The sequence below is a fragment of the Stegodyphus dumicola genome, chromosome X2 (assembly GCF_044657685.1).
Source record: "Stegodyphus dumicola isolate Sdum_Otavi_A_Nest chromosome X2, ASM4465768v1".
NCBI classification, from domain to species: Eukaryota; Metazoa; Arthropoda; class Arachnida; order Araneae; family Eresidae; genus Stegodyphus; species Stegodyphus dumicola.
This window is the reverse complement of record NC_140781.1, coordinates 77366053-77387359: the sequence shown is the minus strand read 5'-3', so window position 1 is coordinate 77387359 and position 21307 is coordinate 77366053. Positions and strand designations below refer to the sequence as shown.

Here is a 21307-nt window from a genome sequence, read left to right as displayed (position 1 = left end):
TACGTTGCAACCTGTACTTGCAGGACAACAGTGTAAAAAAATTACAATATAAGTTTTTTCATATACAGTTGTGAATTCTTTTACTACAACACAGGTTTCTTTATGGCAATGTAAGCGTTATAGGAAAGTACTATTGAACATTCAGTAATTAAATCCAACCGAATCGATCACAATCACTGCAAGATTAGAGGAATAAAAATATTTGCTTTAGGGTAAGAGAGGTACAAACCCTGCGGATTACATCCCCCAGCTGTCTTTCGATCAAAACTAGGATAGAACTTCGGCAACTAGTCCTCGTGTGCTGGTCTTAAATTAAAGAATCCAGTCCAAATTATATGAGTACCGAATGGTATTTTTTCAGGAATGTTTTAAAAAACAGGCCTTATTGTCTTAAGTGAGTCAAAATGTTTCTTAGATTATTTATTCTTATTTTTGGTTTCGTTATAAATAAGATCCATACATTCTGTTTATTTAACTTTAGATTTCTTTTATGTGTGTATATAGTCCTCAGATAATATCGAAACTCTGCATATATAAGAAAATAAAAATGAAAGATAAATTATAATACATAACCTGACTTCCTGAAACAAATATAAAGTTGTAGTAAAATCAAATGAATAATAAAAGCTTTAATTTTCTAATTTAAGTTTAACAAATATTTAAGCTTTCCTAGTCTAGAACCGATATGATAATTCATAAAAATATGTAAACACAAAAATAAAAGTAGTATTAATGCAAAAATACAAATAAAAGTAAAATTATGAAAAAAATGGGATAGTTTAAAATGTAAAATGCATAAAAAAATAATTTCTAGGAAATTTTGAAAATTTCCAAAAATATTCGCGTGTAAATTGACAAATTCACAGTGGGCTAGGCTATTCGATTAGGACAAGGTTATCCGTTTAAGGGCAGGGATACCTTCGTGGAAGACGTTTGGAGAATCGTATATACACATGGAAGAGCTGCGAAAATCAACTATGCAGCCAACCCGTTCGCCTAAGATCGAACCAAAGTTCCAACTCCCAGTATTCAGCCAGGACTTAGTATTCAGCGGTCTTAACCAATTGGCCACCGGTGGGGCCGTTTTAAATAAGGAATCACTTAACTAGGATATCATAAGTAAAGGATAATAGGATATCGAAAGATAAGAATGTCGCAAGTAAAGGAGCCTTGGGATCGGAAAACGTTTGTCATGTAGAAATCACAAGCTTTGCAATTTTCATTTTAGAAGTAGTAACAGAATTGTTAACACCACGTAGCTGAAGTTGATGTTTTAGTTTTTTAACTTGTATCTTGAAGATAATATGAGATATTTTTATACTAGATATATTTATATAATTTGAAGATACGTTGCTGTGCATACAATAATAATATAAATTATCAAGAATAATTACCTTTTGATATCAGCAAGGTATGGTTTAGTATAAAATGAATGACTGTGTTCTCAGAATTATTATAATTTTCCTGAATGCACTTATATATATTTTTTATTTTTTTTTATACCGTTACCCTAGCAAAGTTGACGAAACACGTTTTCCTCGCTAATGGGTACAGCCTGTCTTTTAATCTTTTTTTTCTGTACTCCTTTCGATAATAAATTCGATATTTCGTGTTTATTTCGAAATACACTAGGGCTAAAAATGTAAACAAGCGTTAAAAGAAAGGTTACGAATTTAAAATGGGAATTAAAACATACAATTTATCTATGAGGTAGAGGTTTCATTACCGAATGCAAATAGGCAACCAGAATTAGCATAAAACGCAATCCGCCAGTCACACTGGAACGCATTAAAAAGGGCATGTCGGACTTATGCAACAGTTCGTAAGCAATGATAGTTCTGTGTAATCCGTGATAGCCAAAAGCGGAAAGCATGAACCAAAGACATCATTTGCACGCTGAAATGTGTTGGAGGGCTGTCGGGATGATGCAAGCTGTTACAAGACAATTCGTTGTTGCGAGAGAGCTGAATGTGCATCGTAGTATTTATTATCAGTAGGCTGTGAAATCGTTACCAAAGGGATCAAAACCCCCTGTAGAAGATGTGGGACTGGACACCAGAGGATTACCACAACGGCACATGATCATTTCCTTTTGCTATGTGCAAGACGCTGTAAATCACTAATAGCACGACAGCTGGCGTCGCATCTTTCTGCTGATGCCTATATCCCGCCAAACTATTTTACGTCGACTCAGTGGATGAGGCTTACCTGTCTAGCTGGGATAGCAACGAACAGCCAAACCAACGTCTATGTGATTCCCGGTCATTCCCAGTGGTTCCCTCACAGCCGTCTGATATTGCGACGAAATTCTTTTACCCTCTTGTGCGTCCTTTTTGTCGCTGCAATGGGTACCGACGCGGTATATATAGACGATAAATCCCACCCACAAAGAGCTCGAGGTGTTGAGGAGTTATCTGGAGAGTGACACTATTCGACATCTGCCGTGGCCTGCAAGATCACCGCGCATGAATCCTATTGAGCATGTATGGGACATGTCGGGACGATGGATAGCAGGTCGCAGTGTGCCCGCAGGCACCCTTCAGAGCTCCGACATAAGCATACTACAAGAATGGCCGCTACTGCCCCACCATATTGCCATATTGTCTCGCAGTTGTCAAGCATGCATTTAAACTAGAGGATATTATATTATTAGCGTTATGTTTCCACTGCACATTCTTCCTACTCATTTGGTCGTTCGCGATGTGATGGTCATAATACATGTATTTTTGTATGTCTTTGCTTTATTGTTTGCTGTGGTATTTAGTAATGCCATAAAGCCTTATATGCCTTCACAGTTGAATAGGTGTGTTTTCTATAAATCTTGTTTGTGAATAAAGGTTTAAATTATAGCGTACGTTGGCTTAGTAAGGTCTATACAACTGATTTCGATTGCATTAAAGCTGAATGAAGTGCGAAGAAATGTTAATCGTTTCATACATTGCCGGCCAGCTTTCAGCATTCTATGAAATGCTTGTTTGTTCTATAAAATGCTAGCTTTAATGCATTGTCGGTAACATAGATATATTTTAAAATGTTACAGTTAACAAAAGTCAGATTTACTGCAGCTTTATAATTGTACAGTTAGTCAATAAAGTCTGCGTACATCAAGAAAAGTAATATCAAATCCAAATTTTAAGGTGCGAAAAGGGTAGTTTCTTAAAGTTTTATTTTTTAAATATTTAGTTTCAATAAGGGACTTTGAAATTATTTAACTGTAATATTTTCATATTTAATAATTTATGCACACTAATTTTTAAAAGATAAGTGGCCAGAAATTAAAGCCAATAAAGTTTGCGTACAACGCGAAGGAGGCGGGGGGATTTCTTATCTAACTTTTAAACTTCAAACTTGAGAATACAAAGAAGGTTACACTTTCAAGGTCATTGACTTCCGAAGCAAATTTCACGTTGATTAGAAGTTGCTATTTCTATTTTCTTTGACGAAAATGACAACCAATAAAGAAATTCCTTTAGTTACGAGACAACTAATTATCAAATTGAGAGATGAAGGTAAAACTCTTCGTTATATTGGTAAAACCACTGGAAAACCATTTTCTAAGGTGCAAAGAGTTATTCAAAACTATCTTGACACTGGTAGTCTTGCTGTAAAACCAAGATGTGGGAGACCGAAGAAGCTAACGCAGAGAGAAGAAAGAAAAATTCTTTTACGAATTAAACAAAATCCTAAACTTTCTTCTGCAGGCATTGCAAAAGACATTTTTTTAACTAGCAACAAGGAAATTTCTCCTGAAACTGTACGAAAAGTGCTGCGAAAGGCCGATTATCATGGATGCAAACCTAGGTCTAAGCCATACATTACCGAGACAAATAGAAAGAAAAGAACTGATTTTGCCAAAACATATTTAAACTCTTCGCAGGACTTCTAGAACAATCTAATTTTGTCAGATGAAAGTAAATTTACAATATTTAAAGTTAATGGCCACCCTATTGTATGGAGAAAACCAGGAACAGAACTGAATCTGAGAAATTTAAGTCCAACTGTCAAACATGGGGTTGGCGGTGTGATTATATGGGGGTGTATGTCGTCGAAAGGAGTTGGAAATTTTCTCATTATTGATAAAGTCATGGATAAGTATGTTTATCTGGATATTCTGAAGAAAAATCTACGAGACAGTGCCCGAAATTTAAACCTTTCTAATACCTTTATTTTCCAACAAGACAACGACCCGAAACATACAGCTAAAATTGTGAAGGAATATCTCCTCTATCACACTCCAAGACAGTTGCGTACTCCTCCACAGTCACCAGACCTCAATTCAATCGAATATTTGTGGGCAAAATTGGAGAAATGAATTCGAAAACACAATATTACGTCGCGAAATAAGCTAATTAGTAAATTGCAGGAAGAATGGGCGAAATTTACGTCGGATGACACTGAAAAACTAGTTCAGTCAATGCTCAGACGTCTGCAAGCTGTTTTGAAGAATAAAGGATATCCTACAAATTATTGAAGTAATGTAAAAGCTTATATTTTGCTTTTTTTTGAAAGTATACGCAGACTTATTGGAGGGAATTTCTGAGTTTTTTTGACAAAATATATTTTTGAAAAAATGTAAAAAGTATCACACTGATATTATTTACTTTTTATTTAAGCTTACAATTTTAGCTAATAGAAGGAAAAAAATGCAATGATTAAAATACATTTTTCTATGCTTTAAGTGTTTTTTTAATTTAAAATTTAGTCTGTACGCAGACTTTTGTGACTAACTGTATATATGATGACTAATAGAGTTACACGACAAAGCACGGAATCATAAGCCTTTTGAACCTTCTAAAAGTGATATTTTGAATGTAGCAAAGTGTCTACTAATATTACTCGCATTTATTTTTCGTTTAAATTCATAACTAGCCAAAATATTTAATGTATCGGTATTGTGGTTCTCTAAAATATACGACTGGATAATACGTATTGTGAAATCTCTTCGGAAATTATACTCAGTCCAACCACTATTCTTAAAGACACTGTTGTTATTACATTGGGAGGGAGTTTCAAATACCAGTCTAAGTTTTATATAGGCTTAATGGTTATTTACGAAGTCCAAACGGTTCTCATAACCTTGAGTTTCTAAACTAGGCTGGAAGTTTTGAGTGACTCATTTTCGGGCCAGACAAGACCACATTTAGTTCACAGTAGAAACCGGTCTTTTCTCACTGTGTCTATTTAAAAGGTTCAAGCACCTTCTTTATAAAGATTTTCAGACCTTTTTTGTATTTTTTTCCTCTTCTTCCTTTTAAATACTGTCAAGAAATTGTGAAGAAGAGCATGTTTGTTGGCTATTTTTCATTTCATTCAACTGAATCAAGCTAGTGTGAAGACCAAAACATTTTGTGACTGTTTTAAATTTTTTATTTATCTTTTATGTAGTTTATTTTGTTGCAATTACAATGTTTCCCTGGAAATAAAGATCGCAATGTTGCATTCATTCAGAAGATGCGTAAAAATTAAGTTTTTATTTAGAACTCTTGCATTTCAGATTTGTATTATGCTAATGTAAAGTGTACAGGCAATACCTTTTGTCTGATTTCCGTCGTTAGTAATTCCAATGCTTATTGTGGTTAATCTTTCAAAGCAGAAATTACGTAAACTAATCTCTTTTCTTGAGATATTATTGCAAATAATTTTTCTGTAAGTGATTCTAAATTAGTCAAATTATAAAAAGATAAGACTTACATTTACCATATCTAATAAGGATTTCCGTATACAACTAGAATTTCATTAAAAAAATAAATGAAATTATTCACTCAAAAGGAGAATTATGCAGTTATTGTACCAAAAAAAAAAAAAAAAAAAAAAAAAAAAAAAAAAAGCGGAGGATTCATTTAAATACTTGAAGTTTTATCAGTATTGCATACCTAACTTGAGGAAATCCTCTTTGATCAAGTACTTAATGATTCGTAGAAAACATCTGTACACTTCATTCCGTAAATTCATATTCACTTTACCCAAAATGTAAAAAATTATAGAATTCCTCATCTATTATTTTGCGACTCCGCTTATTGAACATGATCCAAGGGTAGATAAAGACATCTGCATATTGATTAAGAGCAAAACTTTAACATAACCTACTGCAAAAATAGTATCCAGGAGAATCTATCATTGGCACCAACATCGAAATTAATGTACCCGATGCTGGTGATATATCACGGATGGTGGTGCTAGAGTTCTGATAGCTCATCAGTGACAAAACGTTCTGGTTGAATAAGCCAAATTTGTGGGTTTCCCATTTATATATGCAAAGCCAACTTTTCCTAGAATATCCTCTGCGAATGCATTTCTCCAAAGTTTTCGAATGCCTTGCCAAAACAGACAACTTAACCTCACCAGAAATTAAGAAATTCAGGTCCCCAAGTTCCAGTAGTTACTAATGATACGGCTACAGAGTGAGTTTTTATGGATGTGCACTATAGATTTCGTCGTGTTAAACCTTGTAGCAACAAGTGGCTAAACTGTTACTATAAAATGTTAACTCTTAAGAAAATAAAATATGATCCAACTATTGACAGAATAAGTAGTAATCAAATAAACTTGCATACAGGTACATTTTGTGGCCAGGTTCAGTTCCAGGAGAAATGGTTGCATGAGGGTTCATGATGGTTCTTCATATATGAAATAAATACAAGCCAATTTAGCTTATAAGGGCATTTACGAAGCCATCCTCTCTACGTAAATAGTTCTGGAGTACTCTGCTTTAATCAATTAACTAAACAACCAACACGACTTTCAAAGCTGCAATTTTAGTAGAAAATATTTTCGAAATATCTTTCCTTCTATTTATTTTAATATATTTAAGAAACGATTTCAGTTTTAGTGTCGGTGAAATTGTTAAGGCTACATTATCTTTGAGAAAAATTGATAACACAGGCCTATCTTTTTTCCTTTGATTTTGTTATGCATTACACATTAACAATCCAGAATTTTTATGTTTCGCTATACAAAATATTGGAATTTAAATTATAGTAAATCCTTTTTCTGTCACTTTATGATTCCAATTATGCCTTGTTTTGACACTTCTTACTTTGCCTCCCGTCCTGCTCTACCTCCTGCATCCTCATGGAAGCGATATTGGATTGCCAGACATAAGTTGACGGATTAACCGATGTCTTTTCATCTTTATGTTAATTTTTTTCTATGTTAATTTTTTTTTTTTTTTGAAATATACCTGTTGTCTTGTGAACCTGCCATTGAAAATTAGAAAAAAAAATTGTTTCAGTTATTATATTGTGCATCGGTAGTATATCTGTTTGTGAACGTGGCTTGGAATTTTCTCTTTAAGATATAGTTTTAGATCCGTTGAATTCGAAAATGAGCTCGCTTTCATTATTTCGATGTTATACTAGATGTAGAACTCTGAAAAGGCATCAGACCAATGTTCACTGTATAGACAGATTGGATTATTTTCTTACAGCAAAGCGTACCAGGGATACCTGTGTAAGACGAAGGATGTGATCGTGGAGTACTCTCTAAGGGGAACTGGCTCTTATTACACATGTTGAGAATCCCGAGAACATCCATCCCTTCACCGGGATTTGAAACCACCAGGATTCAGTTGTCTCATTCAATTGGTCATTGCACAGAATTTATTTTGCTAACAATTAGTATAATTTTGTGCTTAAGTTTTAATTATGAGTGATTTCTCACAGTATTTTTTTCCATTGGAGATCCTTTTTGATCAGTCGAAAGATCACCCGACACTTTCATCTGGTTTTGAGGCCCCATTCTTTGAATATAGACATAATTTGTCAAAACTTGTAAAATATTTGCTAGAGGTTATACAGAATTTATTGAAAAATTTGAACTCTTTAAAAAATAAATTACATGTACGTAACAAAAGAATATGTATATATATATATCACTGAATAGTCTAGAAATATAAATATCTTTAAGCAGTATATAACAAGATTTGAATCTATAAAAATTCTAGTTAGCTAGTTATTGATCAAAATTAATTTAAAAATTTTTCTGGGAGTCCAACATCGTTAACATTGTTTTCCAGGAAATCGTAGTCTCTAATTTTTTAATCCTTAGTTAGACAATCACAGGTTATCATCAGCCATCGTAATTACTCTTAGAGGGCATGGAACCTCTATCCAAAATGATGCAAAATCAGGAGATGAGGGAGAAATTTAATAAATGACATAAAAATTTAAATTCTTGAAAAAATGTATAACATTAAAACATTTTATTGTGATTACAGCAAAAAGGTCATTAATTATTACCTGATTAGCATTTTTATTTATTGTATTTTAATTAGCTTATATATAATTTTTAATTAGGTTATCGTTTTCATTTATTTCTTGCATCACTTCAAAAATTTTAGTATTATCGCTTTCTCATACCTCAGATGTCGTCAGCCTACAGAAGCAATTCGCTACAGCTATAATAACTACACCATTTTGCCGTTCATATTTTTCACATGAAATGTATATAGGGAAGTAAGGTACATAAGCATTTCTCGCGTTATATTCTGAAGACATCTTCTAAATCTCTGAACCTAGAATAAAGAAACCAATGTAGATAACGAAAACGCCGCAACAAAACGCGATTTGTTTTCTGTAGCAGGTTAGATAATAACTTCAATAGGTTTCTTTTGTTTTTAAAGAAGATTCCCATTTAAAGATCTCTCCGAAGCGAGTTTCTCGAGAAGTGGTAACAAAAGGCATGTTTTCGCTCCGCCGAGTTCTTTCACCTAAGGACTGACTTGACCCGAACCTTACAAGAAATGGCACTTTTTTTTTTTTTAACAACTGTATTAATAGTGTGAGATAACTTTTGTTGTAAGAGTTGGGTTGCGTATGTTCGAAAATAGGCCTTGGTAATGACGATTTCTTTTAAAATACATTATTCAGGCGATGGGAACGCATATTTTCTTTGTTATAAACATAAGAGTTGGGGCTGATGGTAGAGGCGATAGCCTTGAAATTACGACTGAGACTGACGTAGCGTTCGCATTGCTTAATGAAGATCTGTGTGTATGTGATCTAGGTCCATTCTTTTCTTTGCACCACGAATAAAACACGAATTAATAGAATGCTTTTTATAGGGTTTGAAAAATTAATGTTTTATTTACTTTGAACAGGTCCTGCAGAAGCAATCTAATCTTCATGGCTTTGAAGCCGACACGAAAGAGAGGTGCGTGTATTGATGTTGCCCCATATGGCTTAGGCTGAAACACTGCGATGCTGTTATATTTTTGAAAAATGTTAACAGATTTAGGATAAATGAAGCAGTCTTACACATATGAGATGATGGGGCAAAAGTGCTTCGTAAGTTTTATTTAATTTTTGTTTTTCCGAATTAAAAAAAAAGTACATTTCTTACATTTATAATATATTAATAGTTCACTACAAATTTGTAAATGATCGCACTATTTTAGAAATATTTTATTTTCTTGTGGTATCTGTTAATATTTCTATGCTACTTTCTTTTAAATAGTTAGGTTTTATATGAGAAGGAAACATTTTCTGAAGCTCTGTAGTACTTGACTGGTATTTTATATTTTGATTTTAGGACAGTAGGAATGAAGATAGACTTATTTACATTTTCTATGGTTCAGGAATATAAAAATCCTTACGATGGGAATTTAAAACTATTATTAATAATTTTATTGATTAATAATAAACAATAAGTGAATATAATTTGAGATTAAAGTAGTTTTTTTTCAAATCGAAATATGTACTGTCTACTAAGATATTTGGAATAAAAAATAGCATAAAAATGTCTTCAAGAACTTTGAAATATTCATACTGGTTCGAAATATTCTAAAAATAAAAGTAATTCTCTAGTCTTTTTTCAGCTTAGAAAATCTTTTTCCTTGATTGCGAAACTCTCCAATAAGAAATACTCAACTAAATTTTCTTTGTAACTGAGTCACAATTGTTTCAGAAATATGTTGAAATGTTGAGTTCAAACGCGACTAAAAGGTCTAGAATGCGACTAATGTTTCATGCATTTGTATATTGCAGTTAAGTGTTCTCCAGATATTTATATCAAACTGGTTAATATAATTGAATTAGCTAACAATAAGATGTAAGAGAAGATAAGAAGGATTTCAGTTATTGCCTGTTGGCACTGTTGATCGAAATTAACTAAAATTTATCTTATGAAATTAACCCGGATGGAATTTTACTTGCTTAGAATGAAACAACATTTATAAATTTGATTTTTGTTAAGGATAAGAAATATTTTTTATTTCTCAAAACTGGTTGTGGAAACGAGATAAACTGTAGCAACTTATTCTTCTGATATAGTTATGATAAAATTTTTGCTTCGTATAAAACACCCATAACTAATGATATAATTTTTGCTAACGTCATTAACACCTTATTAGTCAACCAAAAATTGTTACCTTTTAAAAAACTCAAGATTTTCCGCGCGATTTTAAAATATATAAAATTAAGTAATTTATACCTTAATAGTATAGTCCACCGAGCAGTTTAAGGCAATTAAAATTTCGATGGTGCTTCATTCACGATAAATTTACAACATTTTAAGGAAATGAAATAAAGTATTTTTCATCATGAAAAAAATTTCATTCGACAGTTTTCTTGGTAAACATCATAGAAAGGCTTATGATTATTTAAATTATGTATTACTACCTTCCTCTTTCTTACTTTCTTTTCAACTTTAAGGCTTTCTTGAGAATTTACTAAATTATAATTTCCTGACTACATGAAATGTTGTAATCCTGCTTTAGGTAACACTCAAGATGCACCAGCAGCTGTACAAAGAACATTTGAGCCTTCAGAAGTCATTTTGTACTCTTTATAAGCATATGTCAGAAGCAAATGATACAAAGGTAAGTAACATTCTACTTAATACCAGATGTGTATATTATATTATGCAGTATCATGTATAAACGTAACAAATTTAATATGAAACTACTGACTTAAAAAGTCGCATTCTTCAGCAGCAATTGCAATCTGCAGACTTTTTACGAAAGTTACACTAAAATAATTATAATAATAATTGCAAAAAAATGTAATGAGATAGTTGTGTAACGAAAATAGAGCTCCTGACACCAAACAGCAATTTTTGAAATTCGCAAATTAAAAATAATATCAGAATATAATTAAAACTTACATGGGATATATGAATACATTATAATTGTAACATTTATTTCATTTGGATTGCAACTTAATATAATACAACTCATTATTAACTAGTAATAAGCCTTCGATACTTGTAAGGCCCACCAGCGGCCGAGCGGTAAAGTCGCTGAACACTGGTAGTTCGGTCCGAGGTTCGAATCCCGCGAACGGGCTGGCTGCATGGGTGTTTTCGTGGTTTTCCCCATGTTTAACGTGTATACGAGCCAGTTTCCCTTAGAAAGTCCTCCACGGAAGGCATCCCTCCTCTTAGGCAGATAGCCCTAGTGTGCTTTGCCATAATTAAATACACCATCGATACTTGTAATTATATGCCTCTGATTCAAATAACCTGGTAATTAGTGGAATAATTGTAATATTAGAATTGAAATTAATAATGTTTATTTATTAAATCTAATTGCAAAATATAATTTAATTGTGTTAAGATTTAATTTACTTTAATCAATGTAAACTTAATTATTAAATGCAATTGAAATTAATATTTGATTATCAAAATTAATAATGTCTATTTATTTGTTGTTAATAGTGTTTGTTTATCAAAATTACTGAATAATCTCTTTTTACTAATCTTGTTCGGAAGAAGAGTTTGCTGAAGATGCTCACTCGTAAGTGGAACTGAATGAAGAAGGAGATAAAACTGAATGTAGGAAAAGCAATTTAGATTTTATTTCAGCAGAAGTGCTTCCAGTTATTCAATACTAGGTATTCAACCCACTTATAGTCAGTTGCACTCATATGTGCCATACAGCTCCAGGTTACAGGCTGAAGTTTTTCAAACTTGTTGTTATACTTTGAGAAATGGTAACTGACCATCTGATATTGCTGATAACAACAAATATCGAAACACAAGGAATGTAGGAAATTGAGGGAAAAGAATAAAAACTGCTTTAAAGCAGTCAGTTTATTTTTAGTCCTCCCGTAAAGCTAAAAACCTTTGCCTCTTTTCGCAGATTCATTTTCTGTAATTCATCATTGGGGCTGATTAGTAGTCACGAGGAATGAATCACTGTACACAAGCACAGGACATGGCAGAGTTCACAGCTCATTAATATAAGCATATAATAAGCAAAAAAAGTGCTTTTAATTTAATATTTCCCTTTATGCCAAACAATACGTGCAGGAATACCACTTATCAGTCAGTGTTTGAATACGACTGTCAAATTACGCACCTACTATTCCAAGCGGCTTTAACTGTAGTCACTGAAAAGTTAGGTCAGGATATTTGAATATGATTAAAGCCACGAGGACTATCTGCCAAAAAGGAGGGATGCCTTTGTAGAGGATTTTGAAGGAAATTGGCTCGTATTCTCATTGGATATGGAGAAAACCCCGAAACCAGCCCGTTCGTCTGGATTTGAACCCAAGCTAGACTGAAGTAACAGCATTCAGCGGTTTTAAACAGTCGGCCACTGGTGATAGGCCCTTAATCACTGAAGGACATCTAATCATGTTACGAGCCTTCTTTCTTCGCACATTCGAGACATCCGTTTTACGTGAATATGAACAATTTATGGTTCCAATATATGTAGAGAACGTACGCACGGCCTTAAAATTTGCTTGGAATTTTCTGAAACAGACACTTCTGCAGAGATTAATATCATATTATGGTGAACGGCTTTTCGATCTAACATGCGATAATTCTTTCTTATGGACGCATTTTCTGGAAACGTTAGGACCAAACATTATGCTTCAGATTTTGAGATATATTACGGCGAGTAGCCTCTTGTACCTTTAATAGAGCTGTTATTCAAAACTGATTGCTAAATGACTTTCCTGTAAAACTACTTGACATAAATAATAAAACTAACACACCGTTGATGCCATGACTTTATTAATGCGCTATGAAATTTGCGCAATCTATGCTTTTTTCTAGATTTAATTCCAGCGATAATTAGGTCCCACCAGTGGCCGAACGTTTAAAGCCCGCTGAACACTGGTATTTCATCCCAGGTCCGAATCTCGGCGAATTGGTTTTCCCGCGTCTAACGTGAACGCGAGCCGGATTCCATTAGAAAAGTCCATTCTCTTAACCATATAGTCCTTTTGTGCTTTGCTATATTCAAGTAACCATTCACGTAATGGACGAAAAGTTTTGCTGTTTTCTCATGTTGGCGCATCGACGTTAGTGAAGCTGTCCACCAGAGTTCTTACTTGGCCTTTATTTTCGCAACCGTTGGTTGCAGACATGTACTTCCAGTTACAAAAATGCTTTAAATTACGCAGTTATTCATATTTTGGTGTTTTAAAGTTAAAACAAGCAGTTCAATAAAAATTACGAAATAGTTTTTTTATACCTATCCCTCGGTTCTTGTATTAGGAATATTCAATACTCCTTATGAAAAGTAGTAAATAAAAAGTTGAAACAGATATTTAATTTCAAAATCTGTAATATTTCGCATCATTTCTAACTTACTGAAGGGGGTCAGCTAAATAAGTAAATTATAATAATTAAAATTTGATTTCCTCCCTTTAAATGTCATTTAGTAATATTCTTTTGCGATTTACTAGCGTATAAGATTCTTTAGTTTATAATTTATTAGAACCTTCGCACAAGTAATTTATAAGTTTTGTGAAGCTATAAATATGTTTATACTCAGAAGTTTTATTACTTTAGAAATATAATCTAATGATTATATTAAAAAGTCCTTAAACTAAATTAATTTTTGTAAATGATGTTACAGGTTGGGTATGATGCAATAGTGAAGCCTATCGGTATTTTCTAGAATGCTAATTTCATAAAATTCTGTGAACACGATCCCTTTTATGAATATGTACACACACACACACACACATATATATATATTGATCTATACAATCTACATAGTAATACTTGTCACTTAATACACTGCTGAAAACAAGTAAGAGATTTGTGATTTCGGTAGGTAATAACCATACAATCGATAACTTTTTGAACAAAAATGATTTGGTTTGGGTTTGGTTTACATGATTCCGTGATTTACTTGGTCACACCTGTCTTTCACGCTTCATTTTGAAATGTGTATGTAAATAAAGTAGTTATTATATTATATAGGTAGAAAATGCTACAGTTATAGTATAATTACGGAAGCAAAGTAAATCATATATGTAAGACAGGAATATCTAAGCTTAAATTGTAGCTATACTTTACAACAGCTCCTTAAGTCTCTTATCCCTTTCCTAACTTCTGCTGACTGTCTTAAAACTATAACATGCTTATTACAAATTTTTACATCCTGTTTCGTTTCAAAATTAATACCCGTCTTTTGATTAAAATTGTAAAATCCATCGTCCAGTTATAATTAAATATAAACTTTAACTAAATACATAGCTATAAATTGATGGTATGCCCCTTTATTGAGAAATTAACTATAACTACACATTCTAATCTGTTGTCAATTGCATATCTTCACCTTTCTTAATACAGCTCTTGATAACAAAGTTATTTGAAACTTGTTGTTTTTCCTATAGCTAGCCATATTTACGTGAAACGCAAAACTTGTGGTTGGTGGAAAAGCGAATGCACGCAGCTCTGCGTATGTGTATCGCTTTATTGCACACTTTTAAACAAATTATGCAAAGAAAATAAATAAATAAGTAATAAAAGAAAATCTTAAAGTTTCAGATTTTAACGTTGCACCAGAGGGTTTGTTAAAGTTTATTATACTCTCATTGAGCCCACAGTTTACCAGTCTGCTCTTGGATTCATTTCTGCTAACACAAACTCTTTTTCTTTTTAACTTTATTCTAAAACTTTGCTTTCTTTGAGCTTACTCCCACGTAAAATTCAACAGCAAAACCACAAAATTTTTTAAAGCATATTTTTAGAATTCCAGATAATGTTAAGTGCTGCCATACTTTTTTCTGTTTTTGTCAGACTTTCCTCAGTTTATCATACACATGTTCAGTTTTCATATCAAGATAATATAAACAACTTTTTTTTTCTTTTTAAACATCACTTTCTTCCCACTTATGCCACATACAATTTAGCAGCAAAATTACAAAATTTTAACAGCATATGTTTAAAATACATGATACAATGTTATACAATGTTAAGTGTTTTCAAACATGTTTTAATATTCGCTATATTATTTTTTAAAAATAATACATGGCGATATCATTGGGTGGCAAAATACATTTATTTGAAAAGTTATGTTGGCAAAAATGTGATACGGACAAATAAGTGAGAATCGATACTAATAGCACCTTTCGTGCTAATAAATAGAGGATTTATGAGTATCCACGACTGGCTGTTAATAGAAGAAAAAGGCCATCAATTAACTAGCCATCTTAAAACCCAAAAAAAAGATGTGTGATCTTAATAACTGCAGTAGAAAAAGCGAGTAAAATTTTGCCCTGAAATATCTTAATTATTTGTAAATTTAAATCAAATTTTCATAAATGAATAGATACTTTCCCTAGTGGGAATGTGGAAGGAATAAAGAATTAAAATATAAAAAGTATTGAAAATATGAAATAATAGAAAGGGTTTTCGGATATTTATGTTCTGTGTACATTTCTAAATATGTATACAAGGGCGTAGCAAGGATCGGTTGCAAATGACTTTACATTCAGAAATTAAACTTGACTGGAATATGCTTGTGGGAGTCCTTTGTTCAAAATTCCCACGCATCTGTTTATTGTTACGTATCGACTGCTCGTCACCGAACACCTAGATGCAGATAAATCCCGAATCAAGTTCTAAGTCAGAGCTTGGGAATTCTTATGAAAATTTCCCTGCGCCTGTCAATATTATACTTGCGAACAATTTGGCTGCTCTCGCCATTCGAGAATTTCGAGCAAAGGACAATTCAGAAAGTCTTCCCAACACATCCAGGAAATCTTTAACAAAAACAGTGAACGCAACTCTAGAGAGGGTGGAAGTTGGTTTTAGTGAAAGACAGAGAAACCAAATACAAATTCTGTCTTGTGTTTTCAGTTCTGCTAAGAGCAAATTCTTTCTCAGAGCATTTTCGTCTTTCTGTGGAGCCAGTAGCCGGATTTATTGCTACCTAAGTTGAAAGGCAACCAGGATTTCACCCTGCACTCAGAAGCCTTCTGAGAACTTTAATGTCCACTTACGGGCACAAGAGGTTTCTTGAACTTTTTACGTTATCTTTTTTTTTTTATTCTTTCTTCTTTTTTTTTCTTCTTCGGCGAGAACCAACGAGCACTATCTTGTAAATTATTTCCATATAGCCTAACATTTTAAATAAATAAAACTTGATTGCGTCAACTCACGACAATCTGTTCACCCCCGAAAGGTAAGAGTTCTATCATTTCGAGCAGCTTTAATTTCGACATTACGCAATAAAATAGGAATAATATTGAGATACAGACTGATCAGAAAGGAAGATTACGGATAGAATAATTCTCTCATAAACTTTTATTTAAAAATGAAACGGTGTACATGTCAATCATTTGATGACAAAAACGTGCAATAAATTTGAATGAGAAAACGTTAAATCACTTTTCAATATTAAAACCACAACGAGAAAACTTGAGAAATGATAGTTTTTTTTTAAGTACGAAAAAATAGTAAAAAAAATTACATCTTGGAATTAGAAGACTTTACAAAAAATACGGAAAACGAGACTTCATAAATAACATCGCCTTTTCATTTTAATGTGCAAGATGCTCCAGTTCAGACCCAGCTAGAACTGATTGATTTGCAATCAGATAATTTATTAAAAGAAAGCTTTCACTCAAGCGAACTGATTGCTTTTTAGACTCCTTGAATGCAGATAAATTAAAATATTGTCTTGATTATGTTAAGAAATATTTAGTTTTATTTGGATGGACGTTTTCGTCAATTAAGTACACGAAAAGTAAATATCACTCGCAAATTATTGACGAAAATTTACTTTCGGTATTAAGGATTATTGCAAGTAATTTTGGAACCTAACTTCGATGAAATAGTCGCAGATGTTCGTTCCAGATTTCACGTCTCACATTATAATTAATAATTGTTTTTACAACACAGTATTTGAATAAAAGTTAAAATATATGCAAAGCTATAGATTTCAAAAAATATTTGATTAATCATCGATGATGTTTTTTTTTTTTTTTTTTTTTTTTTTTGTTTGTTTCATATTCCTTGATGTTTACTTGTACGTATTTTGTATTTGATGCTAACTTAAAGTGAAAAGTAAATACATAAATTTTAAACTGCAGTTTTTTTTTTAAATTGCTATTGGGGTGGGATGTTTCCTTCTGCCTAGTCGCATCCTGGCAAACCATTCGGGTATTACAAAACATCGTCACGAAAGCACCTTGTGATAATCCTGCCCACATGATACACTAAAAAAAACATTTCTGTCCCGTATTTGCGCGCCTCTGTTCTATAGGATGTACATCTCGTATAGTATATTATTAGAAGCACATTATTAGCTTATGATTGAAAAGATTTGGCAATGCGAACATAACAGCAGTAATCCAAAATCTTCCTCATGTTTTTTCCCCTCCGAGTATAAACGCATATTTAATGTGGGGTAAGGAAAGCAACTCACTTTTTTTCCCCAGTTCGTTTTTTTTTTAGCTTAAGAAACGCGTTTTGAAAATTTTTTAGATTTCAAGATCACGACCCAACATTGAAATAAAGGTTTGCATCCATCCAATCTCATTCTTTATTCCCTTGTTTATTCATGGTGCTTGAAACACGTGTTTCTAAACACGTTTGGCCAGTATCCACTACACAGTTGCTCAGATAGGTCACCCCGTTCTGAATAATTTCTTCTTTTAAAGCTCACGTTAAAATTTTTTGTAGTTTACACTTCATTGGATTTGTGTTTTAGGTTCCTTTGATTGCCAATAGATGGCGCTACCATAAGACAGCTGGTAAAGCGAAAAACTGAATTTCAAATTCCTGGTTTTGGTCCACTTTTCTTGTCCTTTGTCAAGCCCATAGCTGGTCCGGTAGTCACTTCAATAAAAATATAACCATTGCTCCATTAAATCATGAACTATGACTGTAACACCACAAGTTATTATAATAACTCTTGGTAATAACGATATTAAATGTTTTTATTTTAAACCCTCATCCGAGCTAGTGCTACGTAGAAGGAACAACGAGACTATAAGTCGTCTGTCTTTTCGGTTCTAGGGAGTTCCCAACCTATAACAAACAATCCTTTTTTTGCTTATGGGCCTCCTGAATTTCACTTTAAATACATGCCCCCTTATACGCATATGAAATATTTATTTTTTAGTATAGTAGCAGTTAAGATGTTCTTAAATGAAATATGTATGTGTAGGTTATTAAAAGATAATAATTAAACAATTCCAATGTGATAAAGAAAGCTGTAAAATAAAGCTTAAAAATATATATAAAAATTGAAAAATGGTCTGAAATTTAATACTTTTTATTTTATTTTCTGTGGGGGGGGGGGTTTCAGCTGCAGCGCTGTTCACCCCTGAATCCGCTATTACTTTTAAGAATTCGACAAACATAGTTCACTAAAACAATGATGTTCAATGACACAAACGATAAATTTCTCCACGACGAGACCGATTACTTGCAATAGAATGAAACGACTACAGCTGACTGAATCTTTCTCGATTCATGGGCATAGCCAGATCAGAATACTGGGGGGGGGGGGACCTTATTATTGTTATATTGCATCTTCATATGTATAGGTAATAATTACTTAACGAATACATCAAGTTAAGGACATAATTATATAAATAATAATTATATTATAGATTTTAAAAATAACAACAATAATAATAAAATTATGTAATATAACCATGGATAATGTTACATTAAATTAACGTATTTACAATCATTACCTTACAAACATATTAAATGCCTATTTCAATGTTTCTGTTTTTCACCTTAACCTTTCTATGATTTCTAGCTAAATTAACTATACTTTCTTGATTATATCTTTACTTCAACTGTGAAGCGAACACACAGAAGAATCTTTGTTATTCAATACATATACTGTTGAATGAAACGTAACCAAATTTTATTTATTAATATTCCTTAATCTAGTCCTAAATAAATGAGGAGAGATTGAGTAGTGGTCTGCTACTTTTAAAACAGTTTCAAGACATAAAAAAAATCATCATCAATGTTATTAATCTGTAGATGCATACATTTTGCGTATTGTTGCCTTTTGGATTACCTTGGCAATATGTAAATTTCGATATTTGTGAACTTGTCAATTGGTTGTTTTACCGTTTAAAAAATGAAGCAATACTGATATACAGACTAAGGCAATTAATATGGCAATCTGATGACTAATGTAACGTGAAATGGATAGTTATTATGAATTGGAATGGATGAATTATCAGAGAAATGGATAGTATTATCAGAGAACTATTAAACTGGGTAAAACTGCTATGCTACGTATTGAATGCTCTGCCGAATTATATTTAATAGAAAATTTGAATTACTCAATTTATACGTACCTCTTATGTAAAACATTCTGAAATATGCTAAATTATTTTAAATTACTTTACTCGAAATGTACAGTGAATGCACAGAAATTAAAGATTTGCACATCCCCCAAATTCTAAAATGTTAAGTAAATATGAGTATTTAGGTATATCCTTGTAAACAGTATAAATTTGCCTTTAACAAAATGCGCAAATATTTATTAAATTATTTATAAATGTATTTGGGATGAAGGATTTATTAATTCATAAATTCCTATAAATGTTACCGTGAAGAAATCTTATTGTTAAATGTATCCAAATTTACAGTGATTATAAATATTAGCTAAATATATAATGACCTTAACATTAATCGTAAACATAAATTGAAATTGTGGTGACAAATATATTTACAAAACTATTGAAGCAAGAATTGTTTGTACTGGAAAACATGCTTTTTGCATGCTATAGATTTCTCCTGTTTTAAATTAAAATTGCTGAAAATTCAGCAATTTCAATTTAAAATAATTTAGCATATTTCAGAATGTTTTACATAAGAGGTACGCATAAATTGAGTGAAAATTACATGCATTATTTTTAATACGCATTCAGAGTCAGTTTTCCTTCGAAATTCCATAATTATGTGATGATTTGTCTCAAGCACAGACGCACACACTTAACTGAAATTCGATATAGCAATCACTCAAAATTATTTTACAGAGTTCTCTCCCGTCTCCCGGAATATTTGCATAATAATTAGCAAATCTTAAAATTAAATAATCCAAGTAAATTTTTAAGTACTTAATTCCCATAACCATTGTGATATTGGGTGCTTAAAGGACGTTTTCTTCTTTAGAGTCTTCATTCCGGAATATTTGCATAATAATTAGCAAATCTTAAAATTACATAATCCAACTAATTTTTTTAAAATATTTAATTTAATCATTTTGATTTTGGGTGCTTAAAAGTGTGTTCCTTCTTTAGATTCTTTATTTTCAAAGAACTGCGATGCTAATCTTGATAGCTAAAGGGAAAGTGAGACCGTATACGGAGGTCTATTCAAAGCTGTAAAAGGATAAGATTTAAAACTTGAAAGTATCACATAACCTTCGGAGTAATTTTCAACTGCTTGTTTGGTACAGCAGAAATGCTTTTCCTAATCTTACTTTTAAATGGAAAATAGTACCATATTTGTTTAATTTTGGTTAATTACACGTGTTTGTTGGGAAGCTGGAAAGCAATATTTTAAAAATTTAAGATTTATCTGCTGAAAATAATTAAGCACTTTTTTCTTTTTGAAGCGCAGGTAGTGTTCAAGCGGGGGCAGGGCACCCCTCGGCTAAGCGTCTGAAATTACTTGAAGCTTTTTCCAGAATTTTCGATGGAAAGAAATTTTCCTCGCGTTAACTAAAAATGGTTGCCGAAAGTACGAATATCTTCTTACCACGAATTTCTAGATTTTTTTCTGTGACAATAGTTTACTTTATTATTATTATTATTATTATTAATAGTATTTATCACGAATTCCTTAGTTCATAATGTGGATCCCCAAAATACACTTTTTTTTGTTGGGAACCCCTGAAAGCTTCTATGGATTTCTGGGAGTCTATGCGGACCCTGCTTGGGAAATGCTAATCTGTTCATGTAGAACTGTACATATATATCATTAATGTAATTTAATTTGTTTACATTGGAAATATTTAGCTCAAGGCTAAGTATGCGATGCTTCTTTTTTTAAGCTACCGATTGAAATTTTATACAATTAGATTTTAGTCAATTATTAAATAATTCTCTTAGAAACTCCTCTCTACCCCAGATTCTCTTAAAAA

At 32.2% G+C, this 21307-nt stretch overlaps 1 protein-coding gene across 3 annotated transcripts in view; it reads left to right on the top strand.

Moving 5' to 3' along the window:
* Positions 1-21307, top strand: part of LOC118195444 (uncharacterized) — a 185103-nt gene that overhangs the window by 92253 nt on the left and 71543 nt on the right. For all 3 annotated transcript variants that reach the window (XM_035366760.2, XM_085809650.1, XM_035366759.2), the window contains exons 3-4: positions 9098-9284; positions 10715-10816. In XM_035366760.2, the coding sequence (XP_035222651.2) occupies positions 9240-9284; positions 10715-10816 (147 nt within the window). In that variant the 5' untranslated portion in view covers positions 9098-9239. The remainder of the gene's footprint in view (positions 1-9097; positions 9285-10714; positions 10817-21307) is intronic.